At 42.3% G+C, this 24,594-nt stretch overlaps 1 protein-coding gene across 1 annotated transcript in view; it reads left to right on the forward strand.

Moving 5' to 3' along the window:
• The window catches only part of HOOK2 (hook microtubule tethering protein 2), a gene marked incomplete in the record, with an annotated part of 1,827,100 nt that overhangs the window by 530,014 nt on the left and 1,272,492 nt on the right, over positions 1-24,594 (forward strand). Inside the window, 1 exon segment of the mRNA XM_044084742.1 lies at positions 13,133-13,293. Coding sequence (XP_043940677.1) covers positions 13,133-13,293 — 161 coding nt within the window.

The raw sequence follows: 24,594 nt of genomic DNA on the forward strand, positions 1-24,594 counted from the left end.
GGCAATCTGGAAGGTAATTTCTGGAACTATGACAGGGTAGTTTTAGATATGTCGGTGGATGCCAGCTCTTGTAGGAGCTGCTCGTGGACACTATCAGATGCCTTTGATGTATCTAGAAATATCAAGCAGACCATTTGGCAGTTTTTAGTTTTTTTTACTGTATCAAAGTTAAGCAAGGCAGTAGTGGTACTGTGTTGTGGTCGAACTGTTGAGTTGGCAAGGAGCTTATTAGTTAGTAGATGGTCCATTAGTTGAGTGGATGCATTTTTCTAAATTTTTTGAAAGGGGGATAGTATGGATATTGGTCTATAGTTGGAGAGTTCTAATGATGAACCCCCTTTTTGGAGGGGAATTACATCTAAGATTTTTCCAAATTTTAGGTATGTACTGCTCTGAGATGGATCAGAATTGATCCTGGATAACAGATGACAGTGGCTGCTAGTTTGAGGTATTCATTTGGTAGTTTGGCAGCAGGAATTATTGTAGGTTTTAGCTTGTTTAATAATTTCTTTATTTTACCTATTTGGTTGGGTTGTAGGGAGAGTGTGGTAGGGTTTTCATTGGCCACAGGATTGAGTGATTTGTTGGGAACTATTTTTGTTTTATTATAAGTGAGAGTATAGAGTTTGTGAAAAGGAGTTGAACCAGGATGCTATATTTTCTTCTGAGTTATGGGTATTTGATGATGGGGTGGAAATACTGCCTGGATGCATAGGCTTTTTGATAGTATCCCAGTTTTGTTGGCTGTTTTGATGTTTGTGTAGTTTGAGTAGTACTGTTTATCAGTTTTGATTTGTGTTTTGCAAGTATTTAATTGACTAATTATTAAGGGAGGCTTTGGTTTTGTTGGCCTGATGTTGGTACCAGAGTTTCTCTGTTTTAGTAGTTGTCTGGTTTACTTTGTGAGCTATGGACAGTAGTTTGTTTTAGTTGTAATGTGTCTTATAGGGGCTAGGGTGTTTAGTATGTCTAGAAATTTACTGTTGAAGTATTTGACTGCTGCATCTAATGGGAGGTGTTTTAATGTGGACTGATTGCAGTTTTGTAACATTTTAAAAGTGCCTTTGGAGAACTTTTTTGTATGATGTAGTTTTTGTACGGGAGTTGCAGTGCCTTGGGGAAGTCGATTACTAGGTGGTCACTTAGGCTGTTTGCTAGACAAACCTGTGTGATAGATGTGCGAGGGTTTGTCAGGGTCCAATTCAGAATTGATTGTTTTTGTCAACCCTAGTTGGGTGAAACCATGCAAGTTTATGTAGTTGGAGGGGGTTTTCAGAAGAATAGGTTTGCCAATCCATATTCATCTCCAGCTATGATGGTTTCTTGACTAAATTTATCGGATGCCCATAAGAGTAGGTTTTCTATAGTAGGTAGGTGGGTGGTGGTTGGTGGTATGTATACTGGCTAGTAGGATTATATGGTTATTGTTGCTTTTCAGGCATAAAATTGGAAGTTCAGAGTTTAGACCTGAGGATCTACCCGCAGTTGTTCAGAGTTGAGAGTCCTTGTGTATTGCTACACCACCTCCTCGTTTTGATATCCTGTCTTGTCTAAGAATGTTCTAGCCAGGGAGTAGGATTGTATTTGTGGGGTTTAAGCCAGGTTTCAGTTAGGACAGCAATGTTGAGTGTACAGGAATAGGGTAGCATGAAATTCATGTATTTTAACAGACTTTTGAGGTTATTTGAAGGAGGATGTCTGCTTGTCAAGTGGCGGGGTATAAGGTTTTAATGTTGGTTAGGGTTTCCTTTGAGCACTGGATATGTTTTGTGTGGGATTTTGGCCTGGGTTAGGGTGTATGTCTCCGCATAATTGAAGGTTTGATTTTGTGAGATGTTTGGGAAAAATATTTAGTGGATATTTGGTGGAGTGTGTGCTGTATGTGGAGAGGTAGGCAAATGGAAATATGAGAATAGTTTAATATTGGTGAAATTATAGATTTGGGGCATTGTATTGAAGTTGGTGTGTGAAGTTAGAGGAGGAATTGTGGATGGGGTAGGTGGCAGATTTTAAGTAGGTAATGGAAAGTTTGTGAGCTGTAGCGAGAGTGAGGGCAATTAATAATGCAAGGATTATTATGTGAATGAGTAACATGTTTGAGTTTAGGGTTTGGAGTAGGGGTGGTGGAGGTTCGTGAAAATGGAGATGGGAGAGTAGAGTGCGAGTGTAATTGTGAGAGAAGTTGGAGGGAAGGAGATGGGTGGGATAACTAAGTGGTGTGATGTACTGGTGATGTAGTTGATTGAGCAGCTGGTGTGAAGTGGTGGGTGTGGTTAGTATAAATGGAATTGAAGCAGGGGTGGGTGGGAATGGGGGTTGGGTAGGGGAATGGAGTGATCCCAAACATAGCAAGGATGAACAGAGTGGGATGAGCCACAACGCAGACCATCCAACGAGCACAAGAAAAAGAATCTGTTAAAAACAGCAAGGCCAGGTCAATATGTTCAAGCTGTATTTGGATCAAATCAGGGTTTCCTACTAACTAACCACACTGAAAATGGGGATCTGCAGTGACTGTTTCTGAATGTTAAGACCAAGGATATGTTACATTTTCTTATGTCTGACCCTTTAGCTATCTTTTAACTAGTGCTAAATGGAAGGAGAGAGGAAGGAAAAGTGTGCTGTAGTGTGCACACCTTTTTCTACTATTACAGAAGGTTAACTTTTACTGTGGAAATGCTTCTAAAGCAGAAACCTGCACTGTTTGCAGTTCCTAGTAGTGGGGAGAGAACGACGTTGTTGGGATCTGGCCATTTTGGTCTTCATCCATGTGACAGCTTCTCACCTGTCAAGGGGCGACCGTGGGTTGGCATGTCAGCCCTGCCACAGAATTCATCCTGGTCGCAGTTGATGGTTTAAGCAAGAGCGTTTCCTTTAATTGACTGGGTGTGCAGGTTTTAGAGAGAGGGAGCTTTTGCCTGTTCTGAGAGTCCATTTTGGTAGCAAGGGCAGAGTATGCTCTACAAAACTAAGTGCACCCTTGTAATAACCATCCTTTTTATGATCCTTCATTCAAAGTTAAAGGAAAAAGGGAAACAAAAATTTAATACTCCAGTAATTCCAGCAACTCCCTTTTTACAAGACAGCTAAGATTGTTTACATCTGCAGATAGTCTGTTTCTTTTAATTTCCAATCACAGAGATGGGTGCATCATCCCTTTCTTTTTTTCGCCTACTAGTAGTCTGTTTTAATTGGTGGTTAATTGTTTTCTTCTAGTGTTTAGATTTTTGCATGAAGTGAAAAAGATTACCATTAGAAGTCTTCAGTTGTCTTTAATGGAAAATATTTCTATATTGATCAAAGTGTAAAACCTAGCCACATTAGACGGATGGTTACCTAGGGTTCTAAACTACTTTCCTCATTTGCTATGTCCTACTGCCTTTATACTCTTAAAGTACATTGTTCTGTTTTGTAAACATCTCTTCCTTGGCTACCTATTCTTGTATCCCATTCTACTATATAGTTGTCCTTGAATGGCGTTCTCTACCATAGACCACATCAGTTTTTGTTGTGTGATATTGTAACTTATTGTTTTGAAAAGGTTAGAAAACCTTGTTCAGAACCTTCTTTTTTGTTCCTTTATATATATATATATATATATATATATATATATATATATATATATATATATATATATATACGATATGTTCCAGAAAATGTCATTGTTATTGCCAGTACTTATGCTAGAAGAGGTTCAGTGTTACAAACTTTTAAATGCAAGAAACCTTGTACTGTATTTTAGTCTGCTTATTTTGCCGTTGTGTTGATATTTAACAAATGAACAGCTGTTTATCACCATCCTCAGGACCCTGACAAATGGACTTTGTATTGATTGAGCTTCACAAATGGCTTTTTAGGTATATTGTCTCCAAGACCAAGGATATTAGAAATTTGAATAACCTTTCTGGTCCTTTTCTTTCAGTCTGTCTGATCTGATATATGGGTCCTTGAGCCACCATTGGCTCTAATCATGTCATTTTAGTGCTCCAGCCTCAAGCCCTACGATAAGTTATCGGTGGCACTTCTATGCATGTCCCTTTTTAAAAAGTTTTTTTATATATTTTTAGTGCTGATTTGATGTTTCCATTGTGAGCATTGTTTTGAAGTCAATATATTGACACAGATCTGTTTATATTTATAGTTGAGAGGGTATCAATCGACACAGTTGGTCAGGAGCTACCTTAACACTTCTACATTTTTTTTGAGTCTTACAGTTCAAATTTGAGTCTGCTGCATCAGAAAAATGTCCCCAAGATTTGATGGTAAAATAATAAACTGGTTCAGGGCAGTTCCACTGCACAGGGGTAGGGGGATCAAAGACCACCAAAAGAGCAAAGATATTTTTAAAAGATATTTTGAGTGCAATTTTGTCTGTTCTATAAAGAAACACTGCCTGACAAGTATGTCTTTGAAGGCATTGCTGCTGTTGTGGAGGGTTTGACTCTTAAAAATGTGGTTCTGGTGACTCTTCTGTCTGCACTGGTTCTACTTTGTAAGAATAATTATAAAAATGTAGGTCAGGCTAACCTCCTGAGAGTTGACGTCTTTATGCCAGGGATTGGATCTTTACCAGTCCGTTTCTACCAAGGTCAGTCACTTTTTTTAAATTATAACATTCTCACTCATGCATTCACTTGCTCCATCATCCCTGGGGCCACCACATATTGAGACATACTCCAGATGTGTCCTGTCACTGGGCCATCCTCTTTCTAGATGGGGACAGCCTTTTAGCTATGCAGGCTATGAACACCCTAAAACCTTGAATGGGAATGAATGTGTTGGGGATTTCATACCTGCACACAGCTGTTTGTTCAGGTTTGTATGACATCTCTTCTCTCTACAATACAGTAGGCCTTCTGTGAGAGGATGCCCTTCATATTTTGGTGACTTTCGTATAGGTTCATAGGTTCATACTAGGCTATCTGCCCTGGGGCAATTATAAGCCTAGCCCGATTCTGTATGGCTTACGCCACCCCTTGATTTGAGTATACTGTGCCCTTTTTAAGGTTTAGTTTACTGTGCCTCTATCTAATAGTGACACGGGAGTAATCCCTGGGACAAACCTACGATCCCCCATCCACTTATCGAGATTCTTCTTGAAAAGATTGTGAGGTGCTCTGCCTCACATGAACTGGAATTCTATTCCAGAGCGAAGGGAGCCTCTGGGTTATGAACCTGTCCCTCCAGCAAGTTCTATTTATTTCTGTGCTGAGGTTCAAGTCCCTCGAGCGTGTGGCTCTAAGGGATTTAGATTTACTGAGGTGGAGCATGTCCATTAATTCTGGATTTGACATAGCTTTGTATGTCAGGCATAGATCGCCTCGAAGTAGGCGGTATGCAACTGAGTAGAGCTGGAGTTTTTTTAACCGAGCAGCATATGGCATCTGTTTGAGACCCTTGATCCTCTTGGTGAGATACTTTTGGGGTCTTTCTAATTGCTGCAGGTGTCTGGTAAGGTACATCCCAAAAGGGGCATTGTATTCTATGATGGGCCTGATGAGGGATGAATAAAGGGCACGATTACCTCTCTTGATCTAGATGTGAAACCCCTCGTGATGAGGTGGGCTATGTAGAAGGTCTTTCTAACCACTTTGGCAATGTGGTTTTCAAAGGAGAGATTGCTATCAACTTGGATCCCCAGGTCCCTAATAACTTTCTCTGTACTTAATGGGTTTCCGCCTATGTGGTAATTTGTGGGCACATTGTTTTTGCCAAAGGGTATGACTATACATTTTTTGGCATTTAGCTTTAAACCATGGCGCTGGCACCAGTTATCTGTCTCTGTGAGACCTTTTTGAAGGATGTTTGTGTCAGCTGGAGAGTTGAGTATGGCGCCCAGTTTGCAGTAGTCTGCAAACTTGGTGAGCCATAGTCCTCCCACGTTTGCCTGTACCTCGGAAAAGTATATACCGAACAAGTGGTCCCAGGACAGAACCCTGTGGGACGCCACTTGTGACCGGTTTCGAGTCTGACATGGCTCCAGCAACTCTCACTCTGTGGGTTCGGTCTTTGAGCCAGTTTGCGACCCATCTTGTGACATAGGGGTTTATATTTAAGCTGGATAGCTTATCTATGATGCCCGAGTGGGGTATTGTGTCAAATGCCTTTGCAAGGTCCAGATAGGCTGTGTGGACTACCTTCCCTTCATCTATGGCTTTGGTGACTGTTTCAAAGAAGTCAACCAGGTTCAAAAGGCAGGATCTGCCCTTGACAAAGCCGAACTGGGTAGGATCTAGTGTCTGTAGGTCCCCAATGTCTTTGTTTATGAGCTCCATGATGATCCTCTCCATAGCCTTGCAGACCAAGCTAGTTAGGCTTATGGGGCGATAGTTTCCAGGGTCCGTAGAGGCTCCACCTTTGTGGAGTGGGACCACTGTTGCTGTACGCCATTCTGTGGGCACATATCCTGTAGTGAGGCTGAGATTGTATAGCTGTTTTATTTGAGGGATTAGTTCCTCTTGTAGTTCATGTAGGACGCAACCTGGGACGCCATCTGGTCCCATGGAAGCAGTGTTTTTGCTTTGGAGAGGGCAGCCTTCACCTGAGCATCTGAGATGTTTGGGAGGCAGCCCTGTGCCGGGATAGACACTTGCTCTTTGGGAGAAGTTTGCACTGAACCTGTCTGCCAGGATATTGGTGATGTCTGTGGGTTCAGTGTATTTTTGTCGTTTAGAATCAACTCAGAACAAGTCTGGGAGTTGCATCCCAGGTTTCTAACATAACTGAAAAAAGCCTTATGATTGTCTTTGGTGTCCTGTGCAATTTTTCTCTCAAAGCTGGCCTTGGAGGATTTTATGAGGGATCGTAATTTTTTGCTAGTACTGATCAGAGATGCCTTCCCTATTAGGGATTTTGCTCTATCATGTAGTAGCTTCCTCCTTCTGTTGTACAGTTTATTTATGGTAGGGGTCCACCAGACTGGACGCCTGCCTTTGGATGATTGGGTTTTGTTTGGGATAGCATGATCCATGCATTCCTGGAGATGTCCGTAGAATGCATTTGTATAGGATTCTGCAGTTTGGGCTGTAGTTTCCACTGGCCCTGGGACCTTGAAGGATTCCACTTCGGTTTTGAGAAGTGAGAAGTTTTTCACTGTGGTTTTCTGGGCTGGGGGTGGGGTCGGGATGTGGATATCCAGTGAAATTAATTTATGGTCTGATCTTACCAATGAGGGATATACTTCTGGTGTGGAGCATAGAGTCCCCATGTTGGTAATGATCAGGTCTAGTATGTTGTCCCCTCTTGTGGGAGTGGTGACTAGTTGTTCCATATTATTTGAGTTTATAATTTCCAGGAATCTTTGGGCTAAGGTGCTGGGGCTTGAGTAGTGCTTCCAGTCAATGTTTGGGTAGTTGAAGTCGCCCAATATAATGGTGTTGGGAGAGATCTTCATGTTCTCCAATGTTTTCAGGAAAGCCGAATGGGATTCCTGACTTTGAGAGGGTGGTCTGTAGGATGCTATAAACTGAAAAGCAGTCTTGCCCACTGTTAGTTGTACTTGGATGGTCTCCGATACTTCGTGCAATGCCACTAACCTGGAGGTGTGGATATCCTTGATAAATATGGAAACTCCCCCTCATTTTGTGGTTCGGTCTGGGTTTTGGGGCCAAAAAGCATGATGTGAGGTATAGCCTGGTAGTGCTGGGGTGCTCTCTGGAGCCTTGAACCAGGTTTCTGTCACTGCACAGATATCGATGTTCTCCATACTGAGGAGAGCTTCGAGTGCGTGCATCTTGAGGTTAAGACTTCTGGCGTTTAGCAGCATTACCCTTAGTTTCTTGTTCCTTGTGCTGTCTATGGGGGTGGGTTTGACTTTTGAGCCTTGCCTAAAAAAGGCACTATGGGGGTGGCAAGAGCCTTTGCCAATATCCGAATGCCCAGTGGTGACAGGTGCAAGTCGTCCCTAGCGAAGCAACGTGGCTTGTCGAGCATGTCATCCCAGGCTGACAGACACTGGATCCCCTTTGAATGACACCAAAATTTTAGCCAATTGTTAAAATCGATCATTTTGTCTTTGTACTGTGGCATCATTCTAGGTGAGGGTAAGATGCTGCTCAAGGTCAGGGTCATACCAGCCTGGGCTACATGATCAGAGAGCTCCTCTGTCTCTTTTCATGTAGTCCAGGGAGGTACGTCTCAGGTCATTCACACCAGCAGGTCATTCACACCAGCATGTACAATGACTGAGTCATATTTGTATTTGCTTTGGAGTGACCTGAGTGCTTGCGTTATGTGTCGGATCCTAGCACCTGACAGGCAGCTCACTGTGACCTTCTCTTTATTCAGCCTGGTGAGCGGGACGTCAGTGTGTCTGACAATAGAGTCACCTATAACAAGAGTATCAGGTGTGTTTTTCAGCCTTAAGGGCTGTGGCTGCTTGGCACACTGACTTTGTGGGTTATGTGTTGTGTGTGTTTTGTTTTGAGGTAGCGTTTGCTTGGATGTCTGCTTTGGAGGTCTCTGTTGCTTAGGTAGATTTTTATTTAGAGCCTCCAAGTATGTTTTTGTGCATTTATGTGTTTGGTTCGCTGATGTGGTTGGACTATGTGATACTGGAATTGTGTTGTGAGGTTACCTTCTCCTCCTGACTGGTTACACCAGTTTTGAGATGAGAGAGCTCAGCCTCCAGTTTGGCTAAATAGTTGCATCTCTCACATATATTTGAACCTGTTTGGAGGAGGAGATGGTTGTCTGTGTACATGAGACAGTTGTAACATTGCCTCAAAATTCCCTGATTCACCAGCCGGACTGGAGAGGAAACCATTGACTGACCTTTGGGCATGCTAGAGTAATAGGGAAACTGAATTTAAGACTGACCAATAGAGGACAGGGTAATCATAGAGAGTATAAGAGTAAGTAGTGCTTATGGTTTAATAGTGCTAACTTGTAGGATTACTTAATTGGACCAGTGAAGGGCCTTAGAATGAGAATATGGTGTTTAAATTGAGAGAGAGAGCAGTTCTAAGGGAAAAAGTGAAGAGCAGACTTTGTGGAGCCAGGAATAGTTTAAACCCAGTTAGGCGGCGCTGCCCGCTGTTGTGCTATGCTCAAAAACGCGCAAAAGAGGGTTTTAAGAGAGGAAGATGAAGGAGTTTTGGAATTGACCCAGAATGGCCAATAAAACTTCAGTTTCAAGTCAGTAACCACTCCCACAGGGGCAGGCTGCTCAATGTTTTTCACTGCCACTGATCAACAGAGACTTTCCTTTAGCCCAAGCAAAAAATGGCCTCACAGAAACTTACAAACAGTTCAAGAACAGCAAGCCTGTAACTGAACTTTTTTAAATCTCAGAAAAGTGGGGAAAAAAGCAAGATTTTTTTTGTTTTTTGTTTTTTCAGAGATAGCAGAAGTTAACAAGTATCAGCAAGTTATAACAGTGCAGTAAATGACCCCACACAAGAGTGCTAGGCCAAAGACAGATGAAATGCAAGTTTTGAGAAAAAAAGATTTTAAAAATAAGTGCAAACAGGAAATTCAGTAAACAGCTCTAGGTTGTGCTCTAAATACAGTTACTAATGCAGGTAAAACGCTTTGCTTTACCACATGTAATCGGTACTGGATGCACCTCATCCTGCTGCAGATAATCGGACCCAAGCCTGCTGTTTCATTTTCGGGGCTTTATCACCATACTCCATGGCACTAGCTAGCTTTCAGTTGGTGTCACAGGGGAAAAGCTTTTGGACACTGCACCCATGACAATGGAAAATAGATGCATGACTGCCGAATAATACACCAGTGCACTGTACGAATACGTACATAAATGCATGGAACTAGCCATACCCAACAGAACCAAGACGCTCTCCTCCAAAAAAAAGTAAGTCAATTGGGTGGTCCCCTGCCATTAATAAACTCTATAACAGAAGGAAGAAACTGTTGCAGAAAAAGATGAAGTCCCAAGACTGGAAAAATTCCCTTATTAGCCTCAACAAAAAGTTGACATTCTCATCAAAACCCCCAAAGCCAGCTATGAAGGCAGAACTGCGGCAGGCACTAAAAACCACAAAGCCTTCTATAGTTGTATCAATAATGTCCACGGCAATACCCAGATTTGCTCTTGAGTTACTGCACAATTGTATCTCCTATACTGAGCCAACAGATATTGTCATCATAATAGCCGACAAATGTAGTGCCAACTTTACCCCTCTCCCCCCTTAAAGGACCAGTCTCAATACCGGAAGAATGCCAGGCACCCAGCCTTACTGCAGCACACGTTAAAGCTGCATTGTCCATGGCCAAGAGTACAGCTTCCATGGGTCCCGACAATATCCCTGGCTGTGTTCTACATGAATTACAAAGTGAACTGGCATCTGTGTGCTCTGTTCACTCACAGGCTCATCTCAGGCTTTGTCCCTATCAAATGGCGCACTTCTACAGTCATCCCGCTCCATAAAGGAGGAGCAACTACAGACCCTGGAAATCATCATCCCATTAGCCTGATGAGTCTGATATGTAAGGCTATGGCGTGCATCATCATAGACCTAATTAACAAGGATATAGGGAATCTCCAAACTCTAGATCCCACACAATTTGTTCTTGTGAAAGGTAGATCATGCCTGCTCAACCTGGTTGACTTCTTTGAGTCAGTCACTAGAGCTGTGGATGAAGGTAAGACCGTTCATACAGCCTACCTCGATCTGGCCAAGGCCTTTGATACCATTCTTCACTGTAATTAACACTCACCAAACTAGGCATCAACCCCTATATCGTTAGGTGGGTTGCAAATTGGCTCACAGATGGAACCTACAGTGTGACAGTAGCAGACTCCAAGTCAGACTGCCGACCATTCACGAGTGGAGTGCCACAGTGATCGGTCCTGGGTCCTCTCCTGTTTGGCATATACTTCTCAGAAGTCCAGGCCAACAGGGAGGAACTCTGGCTGACTAAGTTCACAGATGACTGCAAGCTGGGAGCCATTATTAACTCCCCAAGTGATGCAGACATCCTACAGAAAGGTCTCACTGAGACCAATGACTGGTGTCAAAACCATGGCCTTAAGTTTAATGCCAAAAAATGTAGTCATCCCCTTTGGGAAAAACTCCGTTCCCATTAATTACCACATCGATGGGAGCCCACTGAAGACATTATAAGAGATCTGGGGACACAGGTTGACAGAAACCTCTCCTTTGACCACCACATTGCCACTCTGGTCAGAAAGTCCTCCTCTGTGGCACATTTCATTACCAGGGGGTTTGCATCCTCTCCACTCTTCCTTTCTACTTTTCCCTCATTAGACCAATCAGAGTATAATGCCCCATTTGGCTTGTACCTCACTAGACACCTGCAACAGCTGAAGAGGCCACAAAAGTACCTCAAGAAGAGGATCCTGGGCCTTAAACACATGTCCTACATGGACAAACTCAAAAAACTCCAGCTATTTTCTCTAATATCGTCTACTAAGAGGCGATATCTGCTTGACTTGCAAAGCAATGTCTGACCCAGCTCTGTTAGGCTACATCTAAAGGAATCCCAATCCCTCCACACCACACACTCCAGAGACATCAACCTCATTACCACAATCAACAGAACATGCTGGAGGGACAGGTTCCTCACCCAGAGACTGCCCATGCTCTGGAATAGACTTCCCATAAATGCCAAGCAGAGCACCTCACTGTCCCTCAAGAGAAATCTTGAGTGGATGGGTAATAGAAAGTTCACCCCGGGGATCACTCCTAGTAGCTCTACTTGGTAGAGGCACTAGGAACTAATGTCGGGCGCCACAGTGCCAGGGCACTTTTATGGGCTAGGCTTGTAAAGGCTCCAGGGCCATTAGCCTAGTACACACCTATGAACCTATGTCTTTACTGGTGGGAAAGCTTTTTGCATTTCCTGATTTGGTCCGTTTCACCTTGTATCCCCCTGGCCTTGTAGATTCTAACACAGGACAGCAGCTGCAGAGTAAATGAGGAAAATGTAGGGTAAATGAGGAAGATGCAGGGTAAACGAGGAAGATGCAGGGTAAATGAGGAAAATGCTCATGAAATTATTAACTCCCAAGTTGTGTGAGACTTCCTACTGTGAGAGTGTAAAGTACCACTATCTCTAAAGTGTTGAGCCTTCACCGAGCTGCCAGTTGTCATAATGCAGTCCGCATAGATGTCTTAAAGGTCGCTGCTTAAGGGACAGCCTACTGGCCTTGTACTATCCGTAGATGACAGATAAAATCAGGAAGGAGGCAGCTTCTCATATGTTGTGATTGTGAGTACCTCTCGAGTATTTTTTTCAGCTTTTTTTCAGCTTTCCAAAAACTAGTTTTGCTTTGAAATGAATATCAGTTTGAATAATGTCATTTCTGTAAGATTAGGTTAACCATTTGCCTTAATATTTGTTGTCCTAGTTGTGTGAGGTTTGCAGAGAATGTGACTTATCTCACTGCTGCAGAGGGGACTGTACTAGCCTTTTGAACAGGTTCTACAAGGCCTCTAGTTGTACAGGCTGAGTCTTTTAGCATATCTTGCATGTCACAATATATCACTGCCTCTGCCAACTGTCATAACTGTAGCACAGACCATTGTGTATCTGCGATAACAGGAAGACAACTTGGCAGCCAACATTCCTTTGTTAGAGATACTTGCCCTGTGTGCTGCTTTCTGCATCTCTCACAGTATTCATTCTGTGGTGTTCGTTTCAGACGGTAGGAAAATAGCCAGATGTTTCTTTTGTATGGAATCTGGAATATTTCTGAGGTGTACTTGTAAGCAGCCAAGATATAACCTCTCATTTCACACTGAGATTTTGCAAGTGTCTTTCTTTAAACAATGAGAAGTGATGTACTTTGTGTGCACAAGAGAATACTGAAGCATAGTATCTAACATCAGTAGCTGAACTCCAGGGAAAGGGCTCTTAGTAGAATAAAAGCTCCAAAACCTAAGTTGGACCAATAAAAAGGTATTACATGAGGTCTGCGTGCCAGTGTCAGTGTTTTCTGTATGGAAGGGAATTATTTTATGACCACCTTAACCTCTTCCCCAATTTCTCACATTCATCTCTACAGTCTTTTAAACTGCTTGCTTGCACTTCTAACATTAACAGATGGCGTCTGTGAAAACTACGTATCAACAAGCTTTCATAAATTAAATATTTGTTCAAAATTAAAATATAGTTGCATTGTTTTACTTGCATGTTTGTCCTTTAGGTTTCTGCACTACTAGAAGAGAAGAACGGTTTAATGGCGGAGAACAAGACATTGCAGGAAAAGCTGGCCAACCTGGATTCCTTCAGTTCCTCCAGTGTCACAGGGAAAAAGCTTCTACTGCTGCAAAGCCAGCTCGAACAGCTGCAGGAGGAGAACTTCAGGTAGTGCTTGGGTGGCTCTGAGGATCACAACAGAGCTATGTTTTATCCATTGTAAAGTTGAGCATAGTTCAGGGAAATGTAGACCAATAAATTGCACAGTAAGAAAATGTTCAGTCATAATGGAAATACGTAAGAAAAGGCTGATGTTTTAACTCAAAAGCGCTTACACCTCCATAAGAGCTGACCAGCTGACTATTTACCTTTGAAGCTGAGCAATCTGCAGAGTTAAAATCCCCATCATAGAAGGGACCGTTTCTAGTGGCTGTTACGTCTGACAGGAGAACTTGAGAGTTGCAGGCTGTAATGTGAGCCACTTAATATTTTCAATAATGTAAGTGCGTCACTCTCTCATGCCGAAAATAGTTTCAGCAGTAGACTTTAACCTGTCTGTCCACTTGATGAGGTTCTTGTATACAATACCAAAGTGATGGCAGGCATTGTCTACACCTGATGGATGTATACAGATGACTTAATCAGGCTTTGATTCATTTAAGTAAAGGAAATAAGGCGTGCCAGTCAGTAAGCAAACCCTAAGTGGTTACCCATTGCCTTTTTTTTGGTTAATGTCAGAGAGAATAAACCATAGCATGGTCCTGTAGAAGCACGTTCTACAGGTCTACTTTGAAATGCCAGAGTGCAACTGTCTGATATCCAACAACGAAACAGGCAAAAACTGATGAATAAAACCACGACAAACCAAAAAAAAACAGGTCACCAACTTTTAATAACAGATGTACTCCGTGCACACTCTAGCACCTCTGCTCAAAAAGCCTTCCAGGAGTAAAAACTTTAGAAAAAACAGTCTTATGTACAATAAATCCCTCCCCAATTATACAGTAAAACAATTAACTCAAAGTACTTCCATTTGCACTCAACATTAAACCCTCCAGGTGACAAATGTTGAAAATTCTAAAATAAACAAGGTCTCTGTATAGCAATTTCTGCTTTGTTAAAATTTATTAATTCACCATTTGTTTTCTAAAATTGTCCCCTTCAGGCTTTCAGGACTACATTCATGATATCTAAAATGTCTGTTAAGGGGCTTTCAAGTTTACCATTCTTAATGTCTCTTAAATGCTTCTGCTTAAAGGCCCTGTTAGTCTCACCAGTAAAAAATAAACCACAACCACATTTTAAAGCATAAATTCCACTTTGTCTGGCAACAATATCTGTCAATGGGTTTTAATAGAACTTCATTTATTTTATCAAAAGATTGTGTAATATAATTACAACTAATACATTTATTACAAGGAAAAGTACCCATATTAACAGGTTGCAATACTAAAATATTCACAGGTTGTTCAAATGTACTGTGAACTACACCTTTATATTGCATCCTCTCTTAAGACCTTTTCTATTACTTTCTGCAAGTCCTTAATTTCCATAAAAGTCCCGGTAGTATTGTATAACTTTTTATCTTTTTCACTCAGAACATTGTGGGTAGTAACTAATTTTTTTTATTCTCATTTTCGTGACTTTTATAATTTAGTACCCACTATATCCAATCTTTTATCCATCTTGCATTGAACTTGCTCCAGTGCTGCTTCTGTTAGATCCGTTATAACCCCTACTAAAAAACATATTTGCAGTTTTAGCCTATTCTTCTCTCAAAACACCTAAATCATTGCATAAGCGAGAAATACGTAAAAATTCACCATAAGGAAGTGTTAGTTGTGTGAGGTGTTTGGCAACTATTTACATTCAAAAAAATAATTAACTTCAGCATTCATTTTTGTATACAAGAAGGCTGTTTAGAAAGTTTTACTCCTGGAAGGCTTTTTGAGCCAAGGTGCTAGAGTTTACAACTCCCTGATTGCCTACCTTATGACAATTATTGCAGTATTTAGTGTTTCCTGTCATGCAGCGCTGATGAAGCTACACTTGTTATGGCTTTACAGTGAAGGAGGTGGCTGTTCAAATGCATGTTCCCCACAAGGAAAGCAACAGCTAAATTGCTGTTTGTAAGTAGTGGGGGGGGGGGGGTCAAGGTAGCCCTCTACCTTTACAAATGGAATTAACCAAAAACCTGCAAGTAGTGGGGGGGGGGGTCAAGGTAATGGTAGCCCTCTACCTTTACAAATGGAATTAACCAAAAACCTGCAAGAATCTGTTAGAATGTTACAGCGGCAGCAGCTATCAAATTACGCTACCACTCTAACACACTGAGAACTATGTTAATACACTGGTGAGGTCAAGTGTTCTACATAATGGCCACAATGTCCAACCCTGACATGACTGCCACATATCTGAAGGAAATGCACTGGAGTGTTAAGCATTTCTCATTAAATGATGTCGGAGCTCTGAACCTATTCAAGTCTCTAAATTTGCTACCTCTCTGGTTACACAAACCAGGAGAAAGGAGTGTTTTCTAAGAGGTGATGTGACCATTGGGTTAGTATATTTAGAAATCTGGGTGTGGAGGCAGAAACCCCGCATGAGATCAGGAGGCATACACCCTCCCCTCAAAAAAAAATTAACCTTTCAGACTGTATTTGTTGCATTTATACCACACCATTTTACAACGTTGACATTAAGATGTTCAGAATTTTACAGCGTTGGAATATTAAGATTGTCTGCTGTGACCAGTCTGTGGTATGTTGTGTTGTACTTGACAGTAGACCGCATTCTGCTATAGCAGCAGCAACTTCAGAAGTATGTACTTCAGAAGGTGCTGCCTACTGCACAGTCCGTGGGGTCACTAAATACTACAAATCAGGTGCAAAGTCTAAAGCTGCGACCTACAAATTAGGTCTGGGGCTGTGACAACATCAGCAGTATGTACTTCAGAAGGTGCTGCATACTGCACAGTCTGTGGGGTCACTAAAAACTACAAAGCAGGTGTCCAGTCTGAGGCTGCGACCTACAAAGCAGGCGCACAGTCTGAGGCTGCGACCTACAAAGCAGGCGCACAGTCTGAGGCTGCGACCTACAAAGCAGGCGCGCAGTCTGAGGCTGCGACCTACAAAGCAGGCGCGGTCTGAGGCTGCGACCTACAAAGCAGGCGCGCAGTCTGAGGCTGCGACCTACAAAGCAGGCGCAGTCTGAGGCTGCGACCTACAAAGCAGGCGCGCAGTCTGAGGCTGCGACCTACAAAGCAGGCGCGCAGTCTGAGGCTGCGACCTACAAAGCAGGCGCGCAGTCTGAGGCTGCGACCTACAAAGCAGGCGCGCAGTCTGAGGCTGCGACCTACAAAGCAGGCGCGCAGTCTGAGGCTGCGACCTACAAAGCAGGCGCCAAGAGTCTGAGGCTGCGACCTACAAAGCAGGCGCGCAGTCTGAGGCTGCGACCTACAAAGCAGGCGCCAGTCTGAGGCTGCGACCTACAAAGCAGGCGCCAAGCAGTCTGAGGCTGCGACCTACAAAGCAGGCGCGCAGTCTGAGGCTGCGACCTACAAAGCAGGCGCGCAGTCTGAGGCTGCGACAAGATTAGGCACAACTGTTCTGCAGATAACTCTGTAACACTAGCCATTCTGTGGCGCTCATAGTACTGCTGTGATTTACTGTTGAATTGTCCCTCCATGTAGAGGGCCAGTACACTTGTGTCTTGTATATATAATGTTGCCATAGATCTCTGGGGAGTGGTCACTGTAAGAACAAAGCTACCCTCCCTTCCGCATTTTTGCATAATTATTTTGGCCATTTATTTTGTGGTTTGTTGGAGTTGTATCATTTTAAACTTTAATATGATGCCCGATCTCTGGGGAGTGGTCACTGTAAGAACAAAGCTACCCTCCCTTCCGCATTTTTGCATAATTATTTTGGCCATTTATTTTGTGGTTTGTTGGAGTTGTATCATTTTAAACTTTAATATGATGCCCTAGCAGTGCTACAGTTGGCATTTCCTTCAAAAGCTAAAGGGGCTTAAAGATGAGAATAGTCCTTCTAGCAGTGCTGGTGTGTATGTGTGCCTTGTAGAACTCCATAATTTCTAGGGAGCATTTGTGTAGCATCATCTAAAACCTTATTACAGGACTGCTGATAAAACTCTGAGCAGTTGGGTTACATACCAAATGTTATGACTTGGTGTTTACACTGACCACTCCTTGAAGATGTCCTGTTTTAAGTATACTTACAAACGTTTTCTATTGCCTAGTCTTTTTTTTTTCTCCATGCTGATCCCAAAATCAGTCAGGTTTTTGGTGAGGCAGTACACCTGGTTATATATGAGCTAGTTTCAGCATTAGTTGAAGAATGTTTGGGGCAACTTAGATTCATTAAGTTCTGTCTGACCAAAGGAGGCTCCCATTATTAACACAAAGATGCTTGGTAGATTGCAGTAGACTAGGCAAACCTAGATGGATTTGCTCTTATTCTTCAGTTTCTGTCAACAGACTTTGCCAATATAGGTTGTGGGAGCTCAGCTGGATTACTGGACAGTGCAAGATCTGCTGTCTCCCTCTGAGATGAGAATGCATATCTGTCTGAAGAAGAAATGTAGCAACCCATCTTGCCGACAGGAGATTCAGAAATTGCCAAAAACATGGTGCTTGCAGGTAGTAATGGACAGTAGTAGTGTTATGGTGCACGAACAGGGCACAACCACCGCAGTTTTATGGCACATGAACTGGGCACAACACATTCTTACTGGTTGTACAGAACATTGAAGTTTGAATGGCTGTGTCTCTAATATCCAGTAGCCATTCATAGCATCTGAATATTTGCCAGAATGCTTACTGTACAACAATGTGCAATACATTCACTGAACCTGTGTTTTTAGCCTTCTTTGTGCTGCTAGAATAAATTTTGTAAGGAATGTAATAACATTCAGTTGTGTACTTCGCATTTGCATACAACACTGTACATTTAATACGTTTCTTTTCACTGTATCAATATATCCACGTGCATAGACATTTTTTGTTTAATATACATTTTATATATATATATATATATATATATATATATATATATATATATATATATATATATGTATTATGCACATGTAGATTTATTTACATTTGTGTTTATGTAGAGGTATATGCGTACATACTGTTATGTAGCATGCATTATGTTGATAATTTTTAAATAAACATCGACTTTAGATTAAGCATGTCAACATTGTTAATGCACATTCTTGTGTGTGTTTCGGTAAATTCAGTTTTCATTCTGTAGCATTGACCAGCTCCCTGCTGTTCATATAACTAGCTAGTACTTCAGTGGCCTTCCAGATAGTGAAAACCAGCTGCTGACTTTGAACATCTAGTTTTCCTCATGGCCTAATGGCTCCACTACCTTCAGCCATTTGTGCCCCACCACCATCGTGGGCGAGCACCTTCTGACTCATTCATTCCCACTTGAGGTGAGAACAGAGCTGCCCAGTCCTGGAGGTAGTTCCCTTCCTACAGGTGACCTGTTCATTTCAGAATGGTTGTCTTTGTTGGGGAAGATGATTTATAAGGCCTCACCATTCATCTTTTTGCAGACTCTGCAGTAGACACAAGGTCTCACCATTCATGTTTTTGTAGACCTTTCCATAGAGGATCAGCAGCTGGTTCACCAGCAGATATCTCCAGTGAGGTGGCCTGGACCCCCCCCCCCCTTTGGATGAGCAATCTTGGTCTCTCAAGCTTATCCTTCCCCTACTCAGTCACTCAGGCACCTGTGTAGCTGACTGAGCATTGGTTGCATGGGCCATTGCTAGGGCTTTTCTCTCTGTATGCTGTGGTGCTGGATTTTGTTTTCATTTTGAGATGATGGTACATTGTAGCTTTGCTTGGAGATGGGACTTTTGCCATCTCCTTTTCTAATCTTCTTATGACACATTAGGTTGCTCCTCTTCCCTTGATATTTGGGACCTTGGCTTTGTGGACTTTTGCCATCTAAGGTTTCATGACTTCTTTTTTTGTCTCCTTATAGACCTGCTCCTTGCTCCTGCCCTTCCCTTGATAGATGCCCTTTTTGCCATCTAAGGAGTTTTCGTTTTCTGCTATGGCAGTACTATTTGTGACACCTAAGGTTGCTCCTCTTCCCTTGATAGATGGGACTTTTGCCATCTAAGGGTTTTCATGGTCTCTTTCTGTGGCAGTACTATTTATGACACCTAAGGTTGCTCCTCTTCACTTGATAGATGGGACTTTTGCCATCTAAGGTTTTCATGGTCTCTTTCTGCAGCAGTACTATTTGACACCTAAGGTTGCTCCTCTTCCCATGATAGATGGGACTTTTGCCATCTAAGGTTTTCATGGTCTCTCTCTGTGGCAGTACTATTTATGACACCTAAGGTTGCTCCTCTTCCCTTGATAGATGGGACTTTTGCCATCTAAGGTTTTCATGGTCTCTTTCTGCGGCAGTACTATTTATGACACCTAAGGTTGCTCCTCTTCCCTTGATTTAGATATGCTTATCTTAAGCAAATGTCTCCAGTTCCTTCTGTTCAGCTTTCTGTTTTACCACATGACAACACTGGACTTCATTTTCAGACTTAACCCCCCCCCCTTTTTCTTATTCTTACCTTTCTCCAGCTTGCAGAGTTGGTAGCATTCTACAGTTTCTGTTGTAGCAGCATTTTTTTTCAGATTTTTTTTCTGGCATATTTTCTTTCTTTTGTTTTGATTTTCGGATATATGTAATAAAGTTGAAATAGTAATTTGCCTTTCAGCCTTCTGCTCATTAGCAACTAATGTGATGAAAGACTGGATATGCTCAGTGAAGTATTCCTGTATCTCAAAAATGCAGTCCTCACGGCAGCTGTTAATACTTTTTGTGGTTAGATTTATGATTGTTTAGGTGTTTCTTTCCACATCTGTTCTATGTATTTAGTTTGGACTGGACATGCATGTTTGAAGTTCCACTGTAACTCTCTTGCGTTCCTAACCATCATCAGTTCTGAAATCCAGCTCCAGACAAGTGGAGTACCTCAGGGTTCAGTCCTGGGACCACTCTTGTTTGGCATCTACTTCTCTGAAGAACAGGCCAATACTAAGGGACTCTGGCTTACAAAGTTCGCAGATGACTGCAAACTGGGAGCCATTATTGAATCTCCAAATTATGTGGATACTCTACAAAAGGGCCTTACAGAAACATATGCTTGGTGCCAGAGCCATGGGCTCAAGCTCAATGCCAAGAAATGTATAGTTATGCCCTTTGGGAAAAAACATGTACCTGTGAATTACCACATAGGTGGCAGTGCACTAAATGCCGAAAGTGTGATGAGACTTGGGGACACGGGTGGACAGTGGTCTCACCTTCGGTAATCACATTGCCACAACAGTCGGGAAATCCTATGTGGCACATCTCATCACTAAGGGCTTTTCATCCAGAAAAAGGAGGTAATTGTCCCACTGTACTCATCCCTCATTAGACCCATTATAGAATACAACGCCCCATTTGGTATGTACCTCTCAAGACACCTGCAACAACTGGAAAGGCCCCAGAAATACCTCACTAAAAGAATCACAGGCCTAAAGCAGATGCCCTATGCTGACCGCCTTAAACAACTCCAGCTATACTCTGTCGAATATAGTCTACTCTGAGGCAATCTCTACTTAACATACAAGGCCCCGTCAAACCCAGAGCTGTTGGACATGCTACACTTAAAGAAATCCCAATCCCTTAGAGCCACACGCTCCAGGGACCTAAACCTTATCACAATGAACAAAACATGCTGGAGGGATAGGTTCCTGACCCAGAGACCCCCATACTCTGGAATAGACTGCCCATACATGTTAAGCAGAGCGCCTTCTTGGCCCTCTTCAAAAGGAACCTTGACGACTGGATGGGAGACAGGAAATTTACCCTGGTGATCACGTCAGTCTCCCTGCTAGACAGGGGTTCAGGGAAGTAAATATTGTGGGAAGAAATAGCCAGAGAATTATGGCTAGGCTTGTATAGGCCCTACAGCTGATAGCCTAGTACCAACCTGTGAGAGTCTTTCATTTGGGGCAAGGCAGTTCTGTCGATGTTGCTGTATTGTTGAGATTTGAAAATTCTAGCCATTTATATAATTATGTACGTGAACATCACTTTAACTCTGCAGGTGTTCTAGACAGAATTGCATATCATTTGTATTTTGTTGCATAATATGCAAACGTTAAGTTGATGTCTCTGTAAGTTTGTATGTAAAGTGGTTTTAAAATTATTCACATAAATTTGAAAGTGCAGTAGATCTGTGAAAGTGCCCCTTGACTGATCCTAAAGAAATACGTGGCGGTATCCCTGAGGATAATGAGCTAAGGAATTCCTACAAATGAATCAGAATTTCTCAGGTTTGCTACGGTCCACTCCTCCTGTGTTTTCCAAGAGGGGGGCCCTTTTTTCTTCAGATAGAGTTCCCTGTATATAGAACCAAAAGGTTCTAACTAAAACTTTATGGAATCCCTTTTGGGCTCACCTATGTAGACCTGGATGGTGAAGGGGTAAACTCACTTCCCATATGAGCTAAAAATTCCAGTTTTGGTGAGCATCTTCAACAAGAGCAGCTGATGTCATTCTCTTCTAACAATGCAGGCTGCAGAAGAACTGTAGATTCACCCCTGCAGTTCTTCTGGGTTGTATCACCTTTGGTGGGCATCTGAAAGACCACCAGCAAGGTGACTTAAGGACCCTGGCATGGTGGCCCCAATCCTCAAGAAGGATAACTTTTATTTTCCACACCCAGAGAATGTTCCGTTTTGCAAAAGTGAGAGATACCCCCCCGAAAAAAAAAATCCAGATTCTGTGGTCTCTGCAGCAACCCTGTGCAAATTCTTAACTCTCAGCTGCCCATTTTCCAGGCAGTGATTCACATGAGATGAGCAGATGTGTTGCTGTCTGCCATGTTACCTTTGAGAGCTCTGAATTGCTTCATACATGTATGTGGTTTATATTAAGAGGGACTTAGCCAGTGACATGTAGCAGGCATTAGAGAGGCTGCTGGATAGGTCCCTAAAAGAAAAATTGTGGTCTCTGGCTTCAACTGCCTCCATTATGAGCAACCTTATAGTCCATGTGGGTCCATGGAAGTTCCAGTTGCATGGTTGGATTGCATTCATCTAACTGCTATAAATCTGCTGTAGATACTTCAGGATCATTACCACCTATGGGGTGAGGGATTGTCTACATTGAACAGACAGTCCAAGGTGCCTGATCACTTCAAAAGACTTATTGTCCCATAAACACTTTAGAGGTGACAGCTTTGCCAACAACGTACATTTTCTCTTTTTTGAAACCTTCCATTTAGAAAACTAGACTTATTTGAGCACTACTGTAGATCCATTTTGCCCACTCTGACACAGAATAAGGCCTGAATGTTTGTTATTCTTGCTAAGTGACACACACAGGATGAGCTTCTAACTGGCATGAGTTTTGTTCAACCTGTCTTTTAGAAGAAATGTGTACTTAGAAGATATATATATATATACGACATGACATGTGACCTGCACCTCCCAGTAGTAGCCATTAGCATATTTTAACCTTTACACCCTTTGTCTTGCAACAGCTTACCTTTCATGGGGACATGACAGTCTGGCAGACCAGCTGAGTTTTCGCAGTCCTCTGTCAAACATTGTCCTACTTCTGAGTAATGTATGGTGGACATGTTTGCATAATACAGTGTACAGCCTTCACATTATGCTGTTTAAGGTTTGGGAGGAGGACCTTTTGTGCATGCCTTCCCACCTCCTAAAATGTCTCCTTCAGAGAGCACTGTTGAAATCACCAAAATAAATACCTCACCAAAATGTTTTTCTTCCCCATTGACCAAGGCTGTCATGGTTTTCTGTATTTCTAGAAAGTGTCCCTGTTTCTGAGCTGTCCACTTTGGGAAGATATAACGTGTCCATAGCAGAGTCAAGTGCTGCTTCCCTATCTGTAGATGGTCTTACAGCACGGATACCATTGCTTTGCTTCTTAGTGCTGCCATGTTTTTTTGCTTCTGTTGTCTAAATTCTGGAAGAAGCTAGACCAATCACTGTGAAGTCCTGCATGTTCGTATGGGAAATGGATTTGATATGAAGATATGAAGGAAAGTACCTGTTTCTCCTTTATACCGAACTGTTTATGCTTCGGGGCTTGCTATGTCTGGATACCTGGCTGTATCTTATTTAGTGTGCTTTGCTTGGCATTCAGTTTTTCTCCCTTGGGAATCTACTACGATCTTTATTTCTGTTATCCCTGAAAGCAATGCATGTATGGAATTTGAATTTTATTGTTGATAAAATGGAGCTTCACAAATGTTCATTATAGAGCGTTACCCTTTTTGACAGTTACTTCACCTTAGAGTGCCATCGTTGGACATTAATGTATACACAACCTACGTGGACTTTCATTAGAATAGAATGGCTTTGTCTACCCATCCATCTTTGTTTAATGTTTTGTGTGCCATTTTTGTGAATCTGAAACAGCAGTGGCTATCCTTTTGTTCTCCTCATCAGAATGGGAAGAGTAAAGAGTGGCTTTGGGCCTGTATCTCCAGCACTAAACACTTCATGAAATCAGACCAGGTGTTTGCTTTTGCTTTTGTTAAGTTAGGTACTGCTATTGGGAAACATCCATCTAGCTTGCTGTTTCTTTTGGTTTTGCACCAGTTAACATTTGAGATATTGCTCTGTCTGGCCTTTTTAGGGACTGTTTTTAGCTGAGCATATTGAGTTAAAAATATGGTCATCTGTCGGTACTTCTAGTAAGCATTCACACTGGACTGTTATTCTACAGCAAGTAGTAATATTGCCGTAGGAGTTACGGCATGCTAGATGGACCTTGCAGCCAACTTTCTGGGCATATAGCTTGCTTTTCTACCCTTAGATTATAATTAAAAATTGAAAGGAAATACCATTGAGTAGTTGTGTAAGGAACTGTATATAACAGTAAGTTTAACATCAGAGGCTCTCTTCAGTTGGGTGTACAACTGCTGTCTTCCTCCTTTCTGTTCCATTCCAGCATTTTCCTCTGAAACCTACATTCTTTTGGGAGGTACACTTTGAAATCTTGCACAGCACAACTGGAGAGCACATGTAACCCTAAGCCTGCCGTGTTTTTCTTCCACCTGCAGAGTTGCCTTCGTGCTTCATTATGGAAACACAAATGTCTTTGCAGCTGAGAGAATAACACACCTGGGCCTGCGTTAGCAGTGTTTTAATTATTTGTGGCTGGGAGATGACATGCCTGAGCCAGCAGTGTTTTAATTATTTGTGGCTGGGAGATGACATGCCTGAGCCTGCGTCAACAGTGTTTTATTTATTTGTGGCTGGGAGATAACATGCCTGAGCCTGCGTCAGCAGTGTTTTATTTGTGGCTGGGAGACGACGTGCCTGAGCCTGCATCAGCAGTGTTTTATTTATTTGTGGCTGGGAGCTGTCACGCCTGAGCCTGCATCAGCAGTGTTTTAATT

Source organism: Protopterus annectens, chromosome 9.part0 (genome assembly GCF_019279795.1).
Source record: "Protopterus annectens isolate FY-2018-M chromosome 9.part0, PAN1.0, whole genome shotgun sequence".
Taxonomy (NCBI): Eukaryota; Metazoa; Chordata; order Ceratodontiformes; family Protopteridae; genus Protopterus; species Protopterus annectens.